The sequence below is a fragment of the Nicotiana sylvestris genome, chromosome 3 (assembly GCF_000393655.2).
Source record: "Nicotiana sylvestris chromosome 3, ASM39365v2, whole genome shotgun sequence".
NCBI lineage: Eukaryota > Viridiplantae > Streptophyta > Magnoliopsida > Solanales > Solanaceae > Nicotiana > Nicotiana sylvestris.
In genome coordinates this window covers 65,721,977-65,743,039 of record NC_091059.1, presented here as the reverse complement: position 1 = coordinate 65,743,039, position 21,063 = coordinate 65,721,977, and the positions used below count along the sequence as shown (strand labels likewise).

General features: G+C 37.8%; 2 protein-coding genes and 1 long non-coding RNA gene across 4 annotated transcripts; 1 reads left to right on the top strand and 2 right to left on the bottom strand.

Annotated features, from left to right (window-relative positions):
- The first annotated feature begins 2,807 nt into the window (after positions 1-2,807).
- LOC104243815 (11-beta-hydroxysteroid dehydrogenase B-like) lies at positions 2,808-11,671 on the top strand. Of its 2 annotated transcripts, XM_009799075.2 has the most exons (6): positions 2,808-3,103; positions 3,923-4,115; positions 4,699-4,784; positions 4,930-5,061; positions 10,092-10,256; positions 11,224-11,671. In XM_009799075.2, exons 1-6 carry the CDS (start codon positions 2,921-2,923, stop codon positions 11,533-11,535), a joined length of 1,071 nt encoding a protein of 356 aa, XP_009797377.1. In that variant the 5' UTR covers positions 2,808-2,920; the 3' UTR covers positions 11,536-11,671. The 2 variants fall into 2 exon arrangements, with proteins under 2 accessions (XP_009797377.1, XP_009797378.1); XM_009799076.2 differs by lacking the exon at positions 4,930-5,061.
- A 5,436-nt stretch (positions 11,672-17,107) lies between these two features.
- On the bottom strand, positions 17,108-17,811 carry LOC138886874 (uncharacterized). The gene is made up of 3 exons (XR_011405807.1): positions 17,493-17,811; positions 17,321-17,407; positions 17,108-17,241 (listed from the first exon to the last, which is right to left on the bottom strand). It is a non-coding gene; the product is annotated as an uncharacterized lncRNA (long non-coding RNA).
- Positions 17,812-20,375: 2,564 nt separating this feature from the next.
- Positions 20,376-20,822, bottom strand: LOC104218510 (ethylene-responsive transcription factor ERF020-like). Its single transcript, XM_009769026.2, has one exon. The coding sequence runs from the start codon at positions 20,820-20,822 to the stop codon at positions 20,376-20,378; it is 447 nt and encodes a 148-aa protein (XP_009767328.1).
- Between the last annotated feature and the right edge of the window lie 241 nt (positions 20,823-21,063).

The window sequence follows — 21,063 nt, the reverse complement described above, 5'->3', positions numbered from 1 at the left end:
TCCATTTTTACTGGTTTTCTCCGTGTTGCTGGGATTTCTGGATTGAGGTGTTGAAGCTACTGTGTTGGGCTTTCTGCTGCTATATTTTGCTGTTTGTTGTTGCTGATTGTTTACCCCATTTTTCTGTTCTACATACCAGGTACATGTCCTGAAACTCGATGTATGTAAATATCCAGTTGAAAATGAATGAAGTGGAGGCCTATTGTTGTTGAAGTGGAGGCCTATTGTTGATTTACTGCTTTCATTATACTGTAATAACCGTACTGATTGACTGTTAATTATAAGTTTGTGCATTTGAACCGTTAAGTGTATGTTAGATATTTAGAAATGCATATGAGTTTAGTTGAGTATTCGTTGTAATAATTCCATGCTGGACTAACGGAATAGTTTCTATTAGTTTAGTTAATTTCCGGTTTTCCTAGATCTGTATAAATGGTATTTTCAAGCTGTGATTAATTAGGCTATAGACTGTTAAAGTAGTGTGATACTTCTTCTGATCATGGGAGCTTTATATTTAGTAGTGATGATGTGAGTTAATCTATAATTCTGAGTTTGAGTGGTTGTGTGTGGGTTCGAAATCAGAAAGTTAAAAGTAGATATGAGATATGTAATTCGTAAGGTTAATTTAGGCAATCCATTTTCGTCCAGCATCCTTAATTCTCGAGTTTCAATTCTCATATGTGGTCACGTTAGTGTTTAATCAAAGTTCATGAGTCAGCATTTTAATAAAAATGAGTCATAGTAGGGAATTTGAAATTTGAACTAGTATGCACCATGTTTGAAATTGTGATCATAGGCAGTTTACGTGGGTCATGAAATCTGAAATCAGTTGCTTTCCAACTCATGTTTAATGTTGCATTGAATTTATTTTGCTGGCTAGTTAATTTTAGTAGTAGATTCATCATATTTGTGTTCTTAATTAAATTGAAATTCCATTTAGTGTAAAAGACAGGGCTTAACAGGCTAGTCCCTAAACGTTTGGGCCTCGGGATAATTGATGCATGGCCCAGGCCAGTTTTGGCTCCTTTCTCATTAGGCCTGGGCCAAGGTCTGTTTTGGCCGATTTTATGGTGTATATCTGGTTTTAAATTCCCTCTGTTGGGCTCACATCGGAGCCCAATGGTCGGATGTTGGTGCAAAAATATTACTTAGTTTGCATCAGTCCAGTAACAAATTAATTAGGGTCTTTCTTTTATTTTAGAGACAAATTAAGTAGAAAACTATAGATTGCTCTAGGTTTGCACTTTAAAATAATAAAACGGGATGAGCCTCGCTAAACAAAACACATAAATTGCAGGGCCCTCGATAATTGTATATATTAAAATACTTAGATTTCGGGACGGGCCATTTAACGAATTTCACGGCCTTCCCCAAAATAATAACGCGTTAGTCTCTTTAGGCGCGTATTTTAATAACATTACCTCCCTAAACTCGGGTGCGCATTTATGTGACCCAAATCCAAATCCCAACGATGTTAAAGTATGTCCAAAAACCACGGGTGCATTTATGTGACGTGGTTCAAGACTTGTTTTAATGACGTTGCAATTTTCTTTAAAAATGAATAAAAGCGGTTAAGGTTAAAATTTGCACATAGGTTCATAATTGTTAAAATCAGATAATTTAAGCCAAATATAACAGTTGAGCGACCGTGCTAGAACCACGGAACTCGGGAATGCCTAACACCTTCTCCCGGGTTAACAGAATTCCTTACTCAGATTTCTGGTTCGCGGACGGTAATACATAGTCAATCTTTTCCTCGATTCGGGATTCAACCGGTGATTTGGGACACCATAAATCTCCCAAGTGGCGACTCTAAATCTTTAATAATAAATCCCGTTTCGATTGTCCTTTAATTGGAAAAACTCCCTTATGCCCTTGCGGGTGTAGGTAAAAAGGAGGTGTGACAGTCGTGCAAGTCAACTCTACAATAGTTATTGCTTTTTGTTGTTTGACTAGAGTTAGTAAAGTGTGTAACTTTGTAATAGAGGTATTACAAAGGGCTTATAATAATAGAGTTATTGTAAGAGGTGAGGGATTAAGAATTTAATTTCTAGATTGCAATAGGTTGTAATTATCTGATGTTTGCTCAGTTAGTGAAGTTAAAACTCTACTAGGATAAGGCGTGGTTTTTAATCTCGTGAAAGGAGAGTTTTGCTCGTAAATATTATGTGTTCTTTACTTACTGCTGCATATTGTGGAAACTGATAGAGAACCTGATTCTCTATACTGTTTGGTGGACTCCTAGTTTCTATCATTTGCAGATGTATAAAATAAAATGACAAAGATCTACTGAATATCATAACAAATTGATTGAATTTTTGTGAAGCAATTGCAACCGTAATTGATGATGTTACTCATATTGAAATGTAATATGTGTATCATCGTTGAAATATTAAAAATTAATAAAATTGTCAAGTTGAATCTTTGGTACATATTAGAGTTGTAAGTTGTTCGAATAATACTTTGTTGCATTGAATTTTATCATCCAAACAATTTTAATAGTATAAATAAAACAATATAGTATGGTAAAAAGATATATAAAGAATTATTACCGAGGAAATATTTGTATTTGTTAGAATGAAATACGTATCCAGCGACTAGTAAATACAAAAAAAAAAAAACTCCAAGGGAAGAAAATTAGTAACTGATATGGGCATGCAAGTAGTTCCGAAAAAACAAGTCCTCCATTCGTCACAAACTCTCTCAGCACCTCATACCACGTGTTCAATACCCTCTCTCATTTGCATGCACTATCAGCTTTAGTGTTTATCTAATTCCTACACTACTAAAAATCTTGACCTATCCATAACCCACCCCCAAACTGCACTAAAAATCAACCCTCTTTTCCTCCTCTCATATTTCTTCAGTTTTTGTGAATTGAAGGAATTAATTGGAAAAGAGGTGATTATAAAAGGAATTAATGGAATTGGTGAATTCAGTGCTGAATTTTGTGGTACCACCAGCAAGTTTGGTGATGTTGGCATGTGCATGGCCAGCTTTGACTTTCATCAACACATGTGAATGGCTTTACAACACTTTCTTTGGTGATGATATGGAGGATAAAGTTGTTATTATCACTGGTGCTTCTTCTGGTATTGGCGAGGTAACTCAAAACTTCAACCCCGGCCCCTTCTGATCAGAATTCTGATACTCTATATATGTGATCTTTCAAGCAGGAACATGTTAATATTCCATTTGGGATCAGATCGAGATCGAGATAGCACTTTCTTTTTCGTTTTTCTTTAACTAGTCAGACTCATCTATGCTTTCTTCAACAACTTAAACAACTGCATGCTATCTAACACTACTAGAAAGTAGAAACTGTAGAGCCAATGTCATTTTAGAGTTCACTTCTCTGACATAAACAAACCTTATTTGTAGGTTATATATGTCTAATGCACATTGCAATAATTACAAAGACAAAATTTTGGTTAAAAAACCTTAGCTAATCACATTTACAGTTATGGACAAAAACCTCTTGAACCACCTTATCCCAATGACTTTTACCTTGTCGCCTAGTCTATAGAATAACTTCAAATTGGCTTATGTAAAAGATCGCTCGGCTAGGGCGCGCCAGAGAAGGTGAAAGCCACTTGACTGGAAATAGGATTTCTTTGACGATATTGCAGTTTGCATATAGGTTGTGTTTGAATGCTTTTGCTAAAGCCCTTGTCCTTTTTATGCGAGAAGAAAGAGTATTTCTTTAAAATCTGACATTTAGGATAAACTGGTCCTTCACCTAAAAGATACCTAGGTTGATACAATTATTTTTATGTAAGTAGTTCATTACTCGGGTTGTTATAGCTGCAAGCAGAGCTATTTTACACTTTTCTTCTCGGTAATCTTTTGTGAATTGCTTTTTTGGTGCATGAACGATATTTAAAAAGTACTAGATTCTTGATCTTGTGCTCTGTGATGTTAGCAAATTGCATATGAATACGCAAAGAGGAGAACAAATCTTGTCTTGGTTGCAAGGAGAGAAAATAGACTCTGGGGAATCCGAGAGAAAGCTAGGCAACTAGGTGCAAAAAATGTCCTGATAACGGCTGCAGATGTTGTCAAAGAAGATGATTGTAGGAGATTCATCACTGAGACTGTAAACTTTTATGGGCGCGGTAAGTCCAAGTAATATATTTGTCTTGTTTTGTTAATAATGTTATTAGATGAGGTTCCCTAGCGCAAGCTGATCTCTGATGTATTACAAGATTTGAATGGAGTAGGGGTCTCAAGGTACATATGCCGACGCTTAAGTGATATGAACAAAGAAATTTTTGACAATGGAACCCCCTTTCCCTGTAACTATCCTTGATCCAGACAGAGTTTCTTTATGTCTCTATTCCATTGTGCATTATCACTAGGTAATTATGTTGGCTTGGTCAACTTAAAAGAAATGCTATTTAGGGGTTATTTCATTTCATTCCTTCAAGCAGAAATAATCAGAAGCAGATATTATCTACAGATGGACTCTGATTTTGTTGACTACTAACATTTTTTTTAATAGTGGTTTCAAATGTTCAAGTTTTCAGTTTCTATAATAGTGAATACTTTTGTATCTGCTTTGAGTTAGAAATTTTTTCAATTGTCCTTGGGGAGAACAGAAACAGTGTTATATTGTATATGACATGTTTTAATCATATAGAATAGCGCGTTCTCATGAAAAGGTTAGCTGATATTTAGTTGTTGTTCCATTATTTGCAGTGGATCATCTTGTGAACACAGTAAGCTTGGGACATACTTTCTACTTGGAAGAAGCCACGGATACAAATGTGTTCCCCATTTTGATGGTATTTGGCGTATCTAATTTTTTTATCATTCACAGTTACTAATGTTAGAAATTCTCTTTCATTTGTATGAAACCGCATTCAAATGTTGCTATTAACTCCGAATTCAACTATAATTTTGAAGTGTGAAGTTTTTCCTTCTTTTTAGGATATCAATTTCTGGGGAAATGTGTATCCTACCTACGTAGCTCTTCCTTACCTGCGGCAAACCAGAGGCCGAGTCATTGTGAATGCGTCAGTGGAGAACTGGTTACCCTTGCCAAGAATGAGCTTATATTCAGTAAGAATTCAACTTCATATACAGAGCTTTAAAGCTGCATTTTCAACATTCTTGAGACTCCTCCGTAGCCCCTTTGGCCACAGAGTCGGTGTTCATAATTCACCTTAGCAAAGAAAGCATTTTGTGTAAAGAATAGCAGAAGAAGAATATTATTTGGAGATCTTCTGCTAGCCCAAGATCGTTAACTAAGATTGGAGGATTCAACTAAAGAAGAGGAAGCTTGAAAAGAGAAGATAGATTTTAGATAGGAGAACTTGTTTTGGAAAGAAGGCTTTCTTGATTTTTGGCTTGCTTACAAATGAACAAGATACCCCCTATTTATACTAGCCTATGGATGATTTTAGATAATGTGCAAAGAAAATTCTAGCAACCTTATCTTCTAACAACACTCTAGAATATCTAGATATGTCTTATCTTCCCACAACATTCTAGAACATTTAGATATGTCCACTAGATAAATATCAAGGATACTAAACTAGGACATTCTAGAGAATTCTATATTAATCCAAAAAATTAAGTATTTTTTTCACACTCCCCCTTAAAGTGATTTTTTGGAAACTACTCCAAGCTTGTCACGGAAGAACTCGAACGAAGCTTTAGCAAGTGACTTGGTGAAGATATCAGCGATATTCTCCTGACTTCTCTTTTCCAAAGTATTGTTAGTTCCATCAAGAACCTTTTCCCGAACAAAGTGATGTTCCACCTCAATGTGTTTAGTTCTTGCATGGAATAACGGATTGTTTGCAAGCTTGATGGCACTTTGATTATCCATAGATCACAGTTGACTTTGATATAGGTAGATGCAAGTCTTCAGCAAGTCTTTGTAGCCATACACATTCTTGAGTAGTGAGAACAGCTGCTTTATACTCTGCCTCCGTGGTTGACAAGGAAACTGAGTCTTGCTTTTTGCTACACCAAGAAACACTTGTTCCACCACAGAGGAAAATATAGCCCGATGTTGATCTTCGGTCATCCAAATCACCACCAAAATCAGCATCCGTATAACCAGCTAACACCAAAGCTTCTAAGTGAGGCTTTCTTGGCCTTTGCATAAATCTGCTGACATATCCCACCGAGAACACAATGTCCGGCCTTGTAATAGTCAAATACAGGAGACTTCCAACAAGAGCTCGAAAAGGCTTGGGATCTGCAAGAAGTGAGCCTTCGTCCCGTCTTAACCTTGTGCTTATCTCAAGAGGAGTAGAACATATTTTGCTTTGCTTCAATCCAAACCTGTCAACAAGTTTCTTGGCATATCCTTCTTGAGTGACAAAGATCCCTTTGTTCATGTTTTTCACCTCTAAGCCAAGAAAATGGTGTAGTTCCCCCAACTTCTTGATGTCAAATCTTATGGAAAGCTCATCTTGAAGCCTAGCAACTTCATCTTCATTGTTTCCTGTTATTATCATATCATCCACGTACAAAAGAACAACCATATGCAAGTCTCCTTATTTTTTAACAAATAAGCTAGAATCTGATTGTGATGCATCATAGCCACAGAAATGTAGATACTGAGCAATTTTTCTATACCATGCTCGTGGAGCTTGCTTGAGGCCACAAAGGGCCTTCTTAAGTTTGCAGACATGATTAGGATGTAAGTTAGAGACATACCCGGGTGGTTGCTCCATATAAATATCTTTGTCAAGCTCTCCATATAAGAAAGCATTCTTCACGTCAAGTTGCCATAACTTCCAATTATGAGAGGCTGCCAAGGCTAGCACAACTTGGACAGAGATCATCTTAGCCACCGGACTGAAGGTTTCTTCATAATCTTCACCATACTTTTGAGAAAATCCCCGAGCAACTAGCCCTGCTTTATATCTATCTATGCTGCCATCGGCTCTTCTTTTGATTTTGTAAACCCATTTACAAGAAATGGGTTGTACATCCTTCGGCTTTGGTACAAGGCTCCAAGTTTGATTTTTCATCAGAGCCTCCATTTCATCCATAGCAAGATCCCATTCTTTGACTCCTTTAGCTTCTTCGAATGAGGAAGGTTCTTCATCATCAATTGGTCCTGCAAAGAAACAGGAATATGTACTGACAAAATTTTCATCTCTAAAGCGAGCTGGCTTGATAATAGTTTTTTTTGGCCTTCCCGAACCACTTAAATCATTTTCTTGTTGAGTTTCATGTTGTTGAGGTCTAGGACTCCCCCTTTCACTTAACTCCTTGGCAGTTGTATTATCTAGAGAAGCACCTGCAATGGGCAAGCTTGAATCTCCATTATTTAAGGTTTTTGAACTCGCTCCATCCAATGCAGCTCCATAATACAAAGACACCTCGTCGAATATGACATCCCTTGAGACAACAAAGAGATGAGTTTTAGGATCCATGAACTTCCATCCCTTTTTCCTTTCATCATATCCGACAAAGATGCACTTACTTGCCTTGGCATCTAACTTGCTCCTTTGAGAATCCGGAATGTGAACATAACAAATAGAGCCAAAAACCCTGAGGTGTTTCATGCTAGGCTTTTCTCCAAACATTAATTCATAGGGATACTTCATATTATTTGGAGAAAGCGGCATCCTGTTGATCACGTACGCTGCACATTTCATACCTTCAGCCCACAAGGCTCTAGGTAAATTCTTGACATGAAGCCAACTCTTACATGTCTCAGTTAAGTGTCGGATCTTCCTTTCAACCACTCCATTTTGTTGTGGCGTATCAGTGCATGTCAGCTCTCTTTTAATGCCATGCTGGCGACAAAAGGAAAGAAACTCATCTTATGTAAACTCACCGCCATTATCAGTTCGCAGCCGCCTTATTCTGGAATTGAGTTCACCTTCAACTGTTTCTTTGAACTCCACAAACTTACTGAAAACTTCTGACTTGTGCTTCACAAAATAAACCCAAGATAATCTAGTAAAATCATCAATGAAAATTAGCATATAAGAGTAGCCTGAAACTGAAGGAGTTCTCGTTGGCCCATCAAGTCACTGTGAATAAGTTCTAGTGGGGAATTGCACCTTGACAAGGATCTTCAAATGGAAGACGATGTGCCTTTCCATATTGACATCCTTCACAAACCTCTCCTCCATCAAAATTTCTTAAGTTAGGCAAACCTTTTACTAGATTCAACTTTACCATGGCTTTTAATTTATCCATGCTTAGATGTCCAAGTCTAGCATGCCAAATATATGTATTGTCATTGCTACTCATCTTCTCAATATATGAATTAGAGGCAGATAATACATATAAATCGTTAACTCTCTTACCTGAGTGAACGATATCTGGCTTGAGTACCTTGATATTTCGGAGGAACTTCACATCACGTGGGCCAAATAGCAAATAGTTTCCAGCATCTACAGCATTTGCAACTGAAAATAGATTTTTCTTCATACCTGGAACGTGAAAGACACTGTTGAGGGTGATAGTGTCTTTTTGCTTCTCGTTGATCACAACAGTGCCTTCCTTCTCCACATTATGGACTGTATTATCTACTATAATAATGACATCATGTCCGTTGTATTCGCGAAAGGTGGAGAATTTGGATTGATCTCCAGTGAGATGGTGCCCACATCCTGAATCCACGATCCAGTCTCTTTCAAAGTTTATGGAAGCCATGGCATTTATTGCTCGAGTATCCGCTGTGAAGCACTTTCCCCAGTCTTCTTCTTTTTCTTCTTCTTCAGCAACTTTCTTGATTTGAGCTATATTGCCCTTTTTGGCTCGACAGTATCTTTTTATGTGCCCGATTTTGCCACAACGGTAACATTTTAAAGGTTTTTTACCGTTACTGGAAGACTCCCCCTTCTTTCCTGGCGAGCTCGAACCACTTGAGGATTGAAAGTGCATGCTATCTCTTGATTTCCCCTTAAATTTCCTCTTATCGGCGACAAGAGCATTTCCTTCCCCTTCTTTGATAGATACACCAGCCATCTGTTTGGCTAATAGCTCTTGTGACGATAGCAAATTCTCAAATTCTTCCAAAGATGGTTGTTGAACCCATCCTTGAATCGATGTAACAAAGGGAATATATTCTGGCTTTAAGCCACGAATAATAATTCTTCTTATTCGTGCTTCAGAGATAGCCTCGTCCGGATTCAATAGAGATATTTCAGAACACAGATTTTTAACCTTCAAAAAATACTCGGCGATCGAGAGATTACCTTGAGTGGTGTTAGCTAACTCATTCTCCAAAATCTGTAGTTGAGTTTCATCCTTCTTGTTGAACAGCCGATCGAAGGTCCTCCATATTTCATGAGCTGATTTACACCTTATAATATGATCAAATAAATTAGGAGAAATGGACCTCTTTAGGATAAACTCCGCCTTAGCATTAATCTGCTTCCACTTCTTCCGTGCATTGCTATTTTCCGATGCGTCAACAGGAGGACTTGTGTTACTCCCATTAACAACTTCCCACAAATCCTCACCAACAAGGTATGACTCCATACAAGTCTTCCATACCTTTAAGTTGGACTGGTTCAATAACTCAATCCCCAGTCCATTAGCACGACCACCCAAATCCATTTAGAGAAACCAGTTGAATCAACCACTAACCCGACCTTGAAATCCAGAAGCCGACTTATGGCTCTGATACCATGTAAAGAATAGCAGAAGGAGAATATTATTTGGAGACATTCTGCTAGCCCAAGATCGTTAACTAAGATTGGAGGATTCAACTAAAGAAGAGGAAGCTTGAAAAGAGAACATAGATTTTAGATAGGAGAACTTGTTTTGGAAAGAAGACTTTCTTGATTTTTGGCTTGCTTACAAATGAACAAGATACCCCCTATTTATACTAGCCTATGGATGATTCTAGATATGAATCTAGATAATGTACAAAGAAAATTCTAGCAACCTTATCTTCTAACAACACTCTAGAATATCTAGATATGTCATATCTTCCCACAACATTCTAGAACATCTAGATATGTCCACTAGATAAATATCAAGGATACTAAACTAGGACATTCTAGAGAATTCTATATTATTCCAAAAAATTAACTTTATTTTTTTCCACATTTTGATGGTATGCTTCTTTTAAGTTTCTTACTTTATTTCCTTTTTGTTTTGAATAGGCAGCTAAAGCCGCAGTTATAAACTTTTATGAGACCCTAAAGTTAGAGGTGAAGGATGATGTCGGGATCACAATAGCGACACACGGATGGATTGGGACTGAAATAACAAGGGGAAAACTCATGATGGATGAAGGTGCGGATATGCAGTGGAAGGAAGAAAGGGAAGTAAGATTTTCTTCTCTTGTAGAAATGAAATTTTCTGTCTGCTCCAACACACTGCTACTATTTGCAAACTTCCATGCTTTCCTTTTCAAAGCAGAAAAAAAGGACATGTCTGAACTTTTTTATGCATAAAACACCCATGCTTTAAGCAGCAGAATTCACGGTCTCTACCTGTTTCAATGTGTTAAGTTCACATGCTTTTCTTTTCCAAGCTGGAAAGAATACAGATCATAGACAAGGGGCGCGTGGCAGAAGCCAAGCTACGGGTTTGGCCGAACCCAGTAGCTTTTTTTTTGAACGTGTATTTTGTATTAAGAAGTTCATTAAATACATACAAATATTAAATGTAGAACCCAGTCATTAACAAGTTGTAGTCGCCATTCTAAAATCAAGAACCCATAAGGTTGAAATGTTAGCTCCGCTTCTGGTCATAAATGTTTTCAGGCATAAACAGCACTTGCATTTCAAAACAGCTGTTACCCTGCACCTCACCCAGGGTGACTTAGGATATTATGGAGTCACCCTTCCACTAGTGGTGGGGGTCGGTGACTTAGGATATTATGGATTATGGAGAAATTATAAACTTAAACGCCTCACTAGTTTTAATTTCTATAACTGGTAGTTGATACAAGGTTGTTGGAATGATCTACATTTGGACTGTCCATTTTATATTTGGGAGTTAGTTCTTTGCAGATTAAGAGTGTATGCTACAAGAAAACTGCTAATTACATAGGGATTTTTTCCGGTTCCTAAATTCTGGAATATATTACATTCGAAAATGGACACTCCTATGTATATTAACAGTATATAGTTTCCTTGTCATTTATGATGATTTCAATTTTAGTTTATTTTAATATATCAGTACCCTTTTATTTTAGTTTATTTTAATATATCAGTACCCTTTTTGGTAATTCTGGTAAGATGATATTTCCATCACATTACAATGTTTGTATATGACTTTGGATTTAAGGTTCGTGCATCCGGAAGTTCAGTGGAGGAATTTGCAAAGTTGATTGTAGCGGGGGCATGTCGTGGAGATCCATATGTGAAATACCCAGGCTGGTACGATATTTTCCTTCTCTATAGGGTCTTCGCACCAAACGTCCTCCAATGGACATTTCGGATGCTATTTGCACATCAAGGTGCTAGGAGAACTTCATTTATTGGAACGGCAAGGCCTCTTCGAGAGACATCCCCATCCTCGTCTCCATCACCAGCCTCATCCTCTCCTCAGAGACTCGGAGGCCCTATCGTGATGCAAGATCTGCAGAGATTGGAATGAAGATACGTGTCATGTCATTACTTTGATTTTCTGTGGGTTATGTTCAAAAATGTTTATTTGTAAAGATTTTGTGCAGACCATTGTAAGATGATCGTTTCTACTCTCGAGCTGAATAAAAGAATAAACTTGGTTCCCATTAAGTTCTTTAACTCATCTTTAGAGTTAGATGAAGCAGAGCACAGTGATACCTTTATTTAAATGAAGTGAATCTAGAGATCAGAGGACCTGCAGTTATAACTGATTTAGTTTTAATACTGTACGTTTCTTGTAAGTTTACAAGACTGCTGTTCCTATGATCCTATCCAACGGGGGCGAACATAGTAAATTTATATATGAAATTCATTAAAATTGCAAAAATAGTAGATATGAACTCATAACTTTAAACTATAATTGGTTCAATGCTAAAAACTTTGAAAGTTGAACCCATAAAATTTAAATCTTGGATTCGCTTATGCTATCCAATTGAGTATTGGCATTGTTATAAGGTATGTTTAAACTAAGTACCTTGATCTTCATTATTCAAGATCATCAAAATTCTTGAAAACCAACCAAACTTGTGTAGATATGTACAAGAAAAAAAGGTGCCCCTCGGGTGACAGAGGATATACCCTTTTTAAATTTTTGATTCTTTTACTTTAGGTATACGGTATTCAAAAATTTACTGGCTCGATCAATTTGAATTCGTGTCAAACAAGCCCATTAAAATGGATCCGAAACTCTTTTGATGATTTTTTTGGACAAAAAACACTTTTCTACTACTTAAAAAAAAGTTACATAAATGAGTAAAACATAGTACTATACTGCGAATTATTTTTACGGAAATTTAGCCGTTAAAGTAAAAAGCAGTACTATACTGCGTTTTACTTTAAAAAAAATTTTTGTAATTCGCAGTACTATACTGCGTTTTACTAAGAAAATTTGTAAAACGCAGTATAATACTGCGTTTTACACTAAAACGTATTATTATACTGCGTTTTACTCTGGTTTTTGGCCCCACCAATAATGAACTGACATAACAATAATTCAATACATAAAACGTAGTATTGTACTGCGTTTTACAGAGAAAAATTCTACACCCCAACGTCGGACTTGCCTTATTTAAAGGCGTTTCAATTTTATGAAAATTCATTCAATACTTTACTTCAAACTTACGCTCATACTTCTCTCTTCTTCTTATCAATCATTTTTTACAATGTCTGAAGTGACAAAAATAAGGGTTTCACTATATTGGGGGGGTGAGGTTGTGTTGGAGAATAACTCTGTGAGGTATAGCTCACCTCCACAATGTCATATTAAATTGCCGCTTACTATGGAGTACGATAAATTGGTATCGTTGTTACGTAAAAAAATGAATGAGAGGTGGCGTTCGGTTAACCTTAAAATAACCGGTAGATTTCCGTATTCAGTGACTCCACAGGTGTTTGCTTATTATTCTGAGTTTAACATCGAGGATGATGAAACTCTTAGAGATTTTTTGCGGATTCCGGATGAATACAGGGAATTTATTGTAATAAAATTATTGGAAATGTACGTCAAGGTGGAAGACGTTCCCAATAATGAGAGCGTGCATAGTAGGGATAACCCCCAGTCATCGGGTGGTTATTCTGGAGCAGTTTTCGCCGGACAGATTGCTGATGAAAGAGCTTGCCTTGATTTAAACTTATCACCACCGGTGAATGAGCAGCCACAAAATAATTTTTTGACTTTATATAATCAACAAGACGACTGGTAAACTTCAATTCCGTGGGTGCTTTAGCGATGTTTATTTTATGTTTTAATTGGATTTGTATTAACACTCATATTTTTCATAGGGGGTACCGTTCGGATACGAATTTTACAAGTTATAACCCCGCCCCTAGTTGGAATATGTGTAGTTCTAGAGTATTGGACCACGGTGGTCCATCCGGGAGTCATCACCAACAAGAAAATATCCATCATGAAACGTCAAGACAGTACGACTTGTAAGTAAAGTGATATAGCTATATCTAAAGTATTTATCTAGTTGGGTATATTATCATTTTGTTATTTTTGTGCAGTGAAAACGAGATTCTTGAAGCTCCTGACCTCACACAGTTGCCCATAGACGACGTATTTACTCGTGATTTGGCAGATGCGAAGAGTCAGGAAGATGATAGTGATTATGACAACAATGCGAATGAGTCTAGGGATGACACACCCTTCCATGATGAGGGTGATGATGAGGAGGAAGTGAATGTTGAACCTGAGCTGACGAGGGAGCATGTTCCTCCACCTCCTGCTAGACCAAGAGTGTATGAGTCCCACGTGCCATTTTATGAGCGGAATATTCCCTACCTTGATAATTTGCCAAGCATGTCGAACGTGGATGCCCTCACAAGGGATGATGGTGAATTTCGGTCAGCGATGTGGGATGAGTCTAGACCAGCTGTTCTGACAAAGGGCATGTATTTCCCTGATAAAGCTCGCTTAATTAGGGCTGTAAAAATCTACAGTATAAGAGAGTGCCGTGAGATGACGGTAAGTGAGTAAACTACAGAGAAATACAAGGCTGTATGCCGTAGAGACTTTATGGGTTGTCACTGGATATTGCGTGCCACCAAGAAGAAATCAGGTTTGTGGAAAGTGGGTAAATTTATTAGCGAGCATAGATGTGAAATGGACACATACAATGAGAATCACTTCAACTTGGATGTGGACTTGATTTCTCTTGTCTTGATTCCATATTTGGAAGTGTCCATTAGGTTCAAGATTAAAGAGTGTATTACAGCCGTCCACCAGGAGTATGGTTGTACTATAACCAAAAGAAAGGCATATCTCGGTCGCAAACGTGCCTTTGAACTTATTTATGGCGACTGGGATAAGTCTTTTTCAAATCTGCCCAGGTACATGGCCGCACTGCAACACTTTAACCCCGGGACTTTTGTTGAATGGAGGCGTGAGCGGAGTCCGGACAGACCCGAATATATTTTCAACTATGTGTTCTGGTCATTTAAACCAGCAATTGATGGTTTTTTGCATTGTCGTCCTGTTATTTCCATAGACGGTACTCATGTCTATGGAAAGTATGATATTAAGCTTTTGATTGCAGTTGCAGTTGATGCCAACAGGCAAATATTTCCACTAGCTTTTGCCATATGTGCCAACGAAAGTGAAGAGACATGGACGCTTTTTTTGAACCACTTGAAGCAGCACATTGTCAAACAGCGTTCAAGTATTTGTCTAATATCTGATCAGCATGGTGGTATTTTAAGTTCTGTATGTCACTTGCCTGAATGGCAGGAACTATATGCATACCACCGTTACTGTGTGCGTCACCTGATGGCCAATTTCCAAAAGAAATATCCTGACAAGGCATTGCATGACTTAATGTAGATGGCTGCAACTGAGCACCAATAGTGCAAATTCACGAGGCGCATGAAAGCGATCTGGCAGTTAGAACCACGAGCCTATACTTGGTTGATGGGGCATGAGCTTCACATGTGGACATTGCATGCTGATGGCGGAAGACGATGGGGAGCCCTCACTACAAACGTGTCGGAGTCATTCAATGGCTTGTTGAAGTCTGCCCGTGGACTGCCTGTCACTGCCATGGTCCGCATGACATTCAAACAGAGTGCGGAGAGGTTTGTTGAAAGGCATGCAGCTGCATCAGCATTGATGGACATGGGTGTTCAATTTATGCCAATACCCATGAGAAGATTTGAAAGGTCCAGGAGGCGAGCACAGTGACATTCATTTCTTCAGTACGATCATGAACGGGGTATTTTTGAAGTTAAGACCGTTATCCGCGGACACCGTGGGAATAATCTACAGATGGTGAATGAAAATAGAAGGTTATGTTCATGTGGGAAATGGACCATCTACCACATGTCGTGCGCATATGCATTGAAGTGCTTTCAACAAGGTGGATATGGGGCAACAAACTATATTGATAGGCAATACAGTGTTGCTGCATACGTAGACACGTATAGTGGGAAGTTGCAACCATTAGGTGCTGAGCATTATTGGCCGCCAGAACCTTTTAAGATGGTATGTAACAAGGACTATTGCGCAAGCTGCAAGTGCAAAAGAGAACGCGTATACGGAACCAATTGGATGTTGGTGACACCGTTTATGTGCGTAAATGTGGCATATGCTCGCAAACATGACACGACCGTCGTAAATGTCCTTCAGGTGGTGTGCGTGGCGGTGGTAATCTGGCTCCTAGTGCAAGTTCGTCGAATGTACCCAACTATCAAGGATACCCCTAGTTTTTTATTTTGGTATTATTTTTTGTAATATGTGTTTGTACTTGTGTATGTTGCAATATATATAAAATTATGTTCCACAATTTGGAATGAGTGAAGAAAAAGTTGTTTAATTGTAGGAAAATGTAAATAAAACATTACTACAGCACAAACACAAACATAACAGGCCAACATAATAAAAATACATGAAATATGAAAAATAAACTAAACACATACATGCCAATGTTTAGTCCCGCTTGCCATTTATTCTCCTCTCCAACCACTTAAATCGTTCTTCCATTCGTTCTTTTTCTTCTTCTACTTCTTTCAGTTTCGCCTTCACCTCCGCAAGTTCCCGTTTATATTTTTCTTTTCGTTCCTTTTGTGCTTCACAATTCCATTGTGCTTTCCATTTTTCTTCTCCCACCTCCTTCAGTTTCGCCCTCATTTCTACAATAATTCTTTCGCTTTCTCTTTGTGTTTCCCGTTGGCATAAACACATATTATGAAGAAACTGCAGTTGTTCTCTGTAACATTCCTGATAACATGGTTCATCAACCCATTCCTCAAAATCACAAATAGGTTCGCCGGGAACTTTGTATAACTGGTTCATACAGCACCAGTAGCGACGTCCAACTTCACCACCGTCCAAACAATTTTGCATCGACCATTCTTTTCCACAGTTGCACTTTGGTGGACGAAGAGGTTGAGCCATTTAATGAAATATTTGCTTTTAGTAAAAAAAAAACCTTACTTTTAATGAAATATTTGCTTTTACTAATTTTTGAGCACACAAAATAACTACAATGATGCCGTTATTTATAGGCGAGACAAAATACATAAAGCGTGGTATAGTACTGCGTTTTATGGAGTTGTTTTGTCGTTCTGAAAAAGATGAAAACCATGTGAAAAAAGCTGGTTTATTGCAGAAAATTTTAATACATAAAGCGTGGTATAGTACTGCGTTTTATGGAGTTGTCTTGTCGTTTTGAAAAAGATGAAAACCATGTGAAAAAGCTGGTTTATTGCAGAAAAATTTAATACATAAAGCGTGGTATAGTACTGCGTTTTATGGAGTTGTCTTGTCGTTCTGAAAAAGATGAAAACCATATGAAAAAACTGGTTTTAGTTATCCTTTGTGCAGTGATGGTTTTAGTTCTACTGTTTGTTTTTGTGTTACGTTTGCAATGTTTGTGTCTCTTGTGTATTGTTTAAGTAAAACTGCTGTTCAAACGCAATTAAAATAAAAATATTGTTAAAAGATAATTGTTATCATTATTTACATAATGCACTATTTACACAAACTAAAAACCTAAGTAAATCAGTGAGTCCCGCAGCTTGTGTGCTTCAGTGCTGCTGCTGGCCTGAGTCGCATCCCCTGTCGCCCTGGTACACTATCTGGATCATCATCATCAAGCCGCCTCTTTATGTGAGGATGTGCAGCAACATCGACACCACAGCTGGCAGGATCGGAAGAATAGGCCGTCGGGTCGTCAACAACCTACAAAACAAGTACTAAACTTAGCATGTGACAAAGTATATTTGTATTGTACGTGTTAAGTCAAAAAATATTTTCCCACTGTGGTTTCGTCGGCCTCCTGAATATATACATCTGTGGTGTCCTCATCAAAGCATGTAGTGGCCTCAAAGATGGGCTGGGACAAAGCCTTCATAAGAAAGTTAAAAATTAATTAATGGCATCTCATTAAGGAAAAGAAAACAAATTGAAATTTTAAAGTAATACAAACATACCTACGCATGTGGTAGATCCGCATCAACCGCCGGGGATGAGGCATAACTCAACCTGCACCCGCCATCTACGTCCCGGGTGGGCCGATCCTCAGCTGCGGTATATGGGCATGCAAAGTACTGGTATACATCCCCGTCGAATGTACCCGTGATCGACAATGCTCCTGACGGGGTGACCTGCAATGCTGGCAGAGATAGCTGAAGGCTGTACGAAGGCATGCTGCTGGAAGGCTCATCTTCCCGAGGTATATAACCCGGCTGATCATCTCTAAGTGCCTCAACTCCAAAGTCCTCATCATGTCCCTCAACAGGTGGGTCGACAAGTGCCTCAACTCCCCCTTGCTGGGGACCACCTCCTCGCCGTCCCCCGTGACCCCCGCGACCCCGTGGGGCACCCCTACCTCATGGGGCACCCCTCCCTCGTGCCCTACCCCTGCCTCGTGGGACACCCCTACCCCGATGGTAGTCCTCTGGCGCCGCATACTGAGCCTCGTGGTCCAACCTCGCGACATCTCTCGCCTGAAAAGTGTGCGTCTCCGGTCGCCACCGCTCTACCAAGGCCGTGATGAGAGACCAATCAAGCTGCATCCGTCCAAGCTCAAAAATCGTATAGAAGCCTGTAGCCTGTAGCTGCGCGACTACGCGGGCATGGAAAGGATGCTCCCCGATGAACTCCCACAAATCGTCAAGTCTCCTGGGGTGGAGAGGCTGCATCGATAGTTGTCCCTCCCATACAAAGGAGGACCTATGGTTGCCCTGAAACACTAGTAGCTGATCCTCGGCAGGTCCGGGATGTGCAGGCGGAGGAAAGTCCATGTCGTCTACTATAATCTAAACAAAATTAATTGTGTGTGTTAGCTTAATAAATTAAATAATTAATTATGTTTAAAATTGGACTGAATAATTATGTATGGGTTCCAGGCTCGATATTTGAGGCCCGGTAGCACCGAGTTATCCTTAATTATTATGCGTGTCAATTTCAACATTTTTAGAATTGTGTGTGTTAGCTTAATAAATTAAATAATTAATTAGGTTTAAAATTGGACTGAATAATTATGTATGGGTTCTAAGCTCGATTTTTGAGGCCCGGTGGCATCGAGTTATCCTTAATTATTATGCATGTCAATTTCAACATTTTTAGAATTTTGTGTGTTAGCTTAATAAATTAAATAATTAATTGTGTTTAAAATTGGACTGAATAATTATGTATGGGTTCCAAACTCGATTTTTGAGGCCCGGTGGCACCGAGTTATCCTTAATTATTATGCGTGTCAATTTCAACATTTTTAGAATTTTGTGTGTTAGCTTAATAAATTAAATAATTAATTATGTTTAAAATTGGACTGAATAATTATGTATGGGTTCCAAGCTCAATTTTTGAGGCCCGGTGGCACCGAGTTATCCTTAATTATTATGCGTGTCAATTTCAACATTTTTAGAATTTTGTGTGTTAGCTTAATAAATTAAATAATTAATTATATTTAAAATTGGACTGAATAATTATGTATGGGTTCCAGGCTCGATATTTGAGGCCCGGTAGCACCGAGTTATCCTTAATTATTATGCGTGTCAATTTCAACATTTTTAGAATTGTTTGTGTTAGCTTAATAAATTAAATAATTAATTATATTTAAAATTGGACTGAATAATTATGTATGGGTTCCAAGCTCGATTTTTGAGGCCCGGTAGCACCTAGTTATCCTTAATTATTATGCGTGTCAATTTCAACATTTTTAGAATTTTGTTAGCTTAATAGATTAAATAATTAATTATGTTTAAAATTGGACTGAATAATTATGTATGGGTTCTAGGCTCGATATTTGAGTTAATTTTACAATATATATTAATTTGTTACTTTTGTAAGTTTATTGTTATAAATTAAATAATTAATTTTGTAAAGTGTAATTGGATAGAGTTTGCAGTTACTACATACTTAAACTACATGGACTCTACGCTAAAAGGCTCTACATTTTACTACGCTAAAAGGCTCTACATTTTACTACGCTAAAAAGCTATTTATTTTACTACGCTAAAAGGCTATTTATTTTACTACGCTAAAAGGTCACTATTACATATAAAAACAACTAACATAAAATACAAATATGAACAACTAACATAATATTAATTTTTTAACAATACAAATAATTTATCAAATTTTAACAATTTTTTGTACCAAAGCTAATAAATCAATCCGGGTATAATTAAGATACAAATTTAAACACAAACATAACACAAATTAACATGAAAACACATTAAACAATACAAATATGCATGTACTATACGAGTTTCGACATAAACAAAATCGAAATACCTCGATTTAAAGTTTTTTGAATTTGATTGAAATCGAATTTTTGCACCCGAAAGAAGGAATCCAAAGCTTGTCTTGTATGTGGGACCTACACTCCTTGCTCTTTAGGTGACGGGTGGGGCCCAAAAAAATTTTTGAAGTTTGACGCGGGGGGGGGGGGGGGGACCAGCAAAATCAGAATTTTTTAAAAGGGGTTCGTCGGTTCTGTGGTCCAAGGAAGAAGAAGGGGGTTTATTTTATTAAAGTTGTTCGCAATATTATACTGCGTTTTACTTAAAACGCAGTATAGTACTGCAAACAACTTTAATAAAATATAGTTGGGCCTAGATTTTAAGTAAAACACAGTATAGTACTGCGAATTACAAAAAAAAAAATACGTATAGTACTGCGTTTTACTTTAACGGCTAAATTTCCGTTAAAGTAATTCGCAGTATAATACTGCATTTTACTCATTTATGTAATTTTTTTTTAAGTAGTAAAAAAGTATTTTTTATCCAAAAAATCATCAAAAAAGTTTCGGACTCCCATTAAAATAGGTAAAGCGCTTTTACCAAGGAGTTCTTTATTTCCTTAAAATATCAATATAGATAATCTTCAACGGAAATGCTGAGAGCTTCACTTTGCCCATGATTATCTACACTTTGACAAACATGACCAATATTCATTTCTTGTTGACCACCTTTTACAGTAGGGTAACTTGTAACCAACTTTGCATCAATGGCCATGCCAGCATCTGAGGCCACCTTTTGCACTGACCTCGGCGACATTCCACGGTCAACATTAACCGGTAACATAAATGGGAAGTTTAATTTATCTAACGACGACGATTCCCGGAGACAATAATAGGCTATATCATGTGCAACAGCAGCAGCTTCTGGGGTTGCATAAGTGCCAAGCCAAAGGCGTTCACTGCTACCTGGAACTCGAATTTCCGACACCCATTTCCCCCATTTTCGACGCCGAATTCCTCTGTATTTTTTCTGGTGTGCACTTGTGCTGCTACCACCTTCATCTGAGCTGCTCATTTTGGTAGAAATGATGTGTCAAATTTTGTGACAAAAAGGTGTTTAGTTTGCTTTGGTTTGTTTGGAAAAAAGTAGTGTTGGTTATTTATAGGTTGAAGATTGTGCAAGTCAAAGGCTCTTTAAACGAACCATGTGGACATAGAATAAGCACTAAGGTCAACGGTCAAATTCAAATGAGAGTATGCAAGTTGGAGCAAAATAGACCAAGTGTAAATCCATTTAAAGGGCAAACTATTAGAAA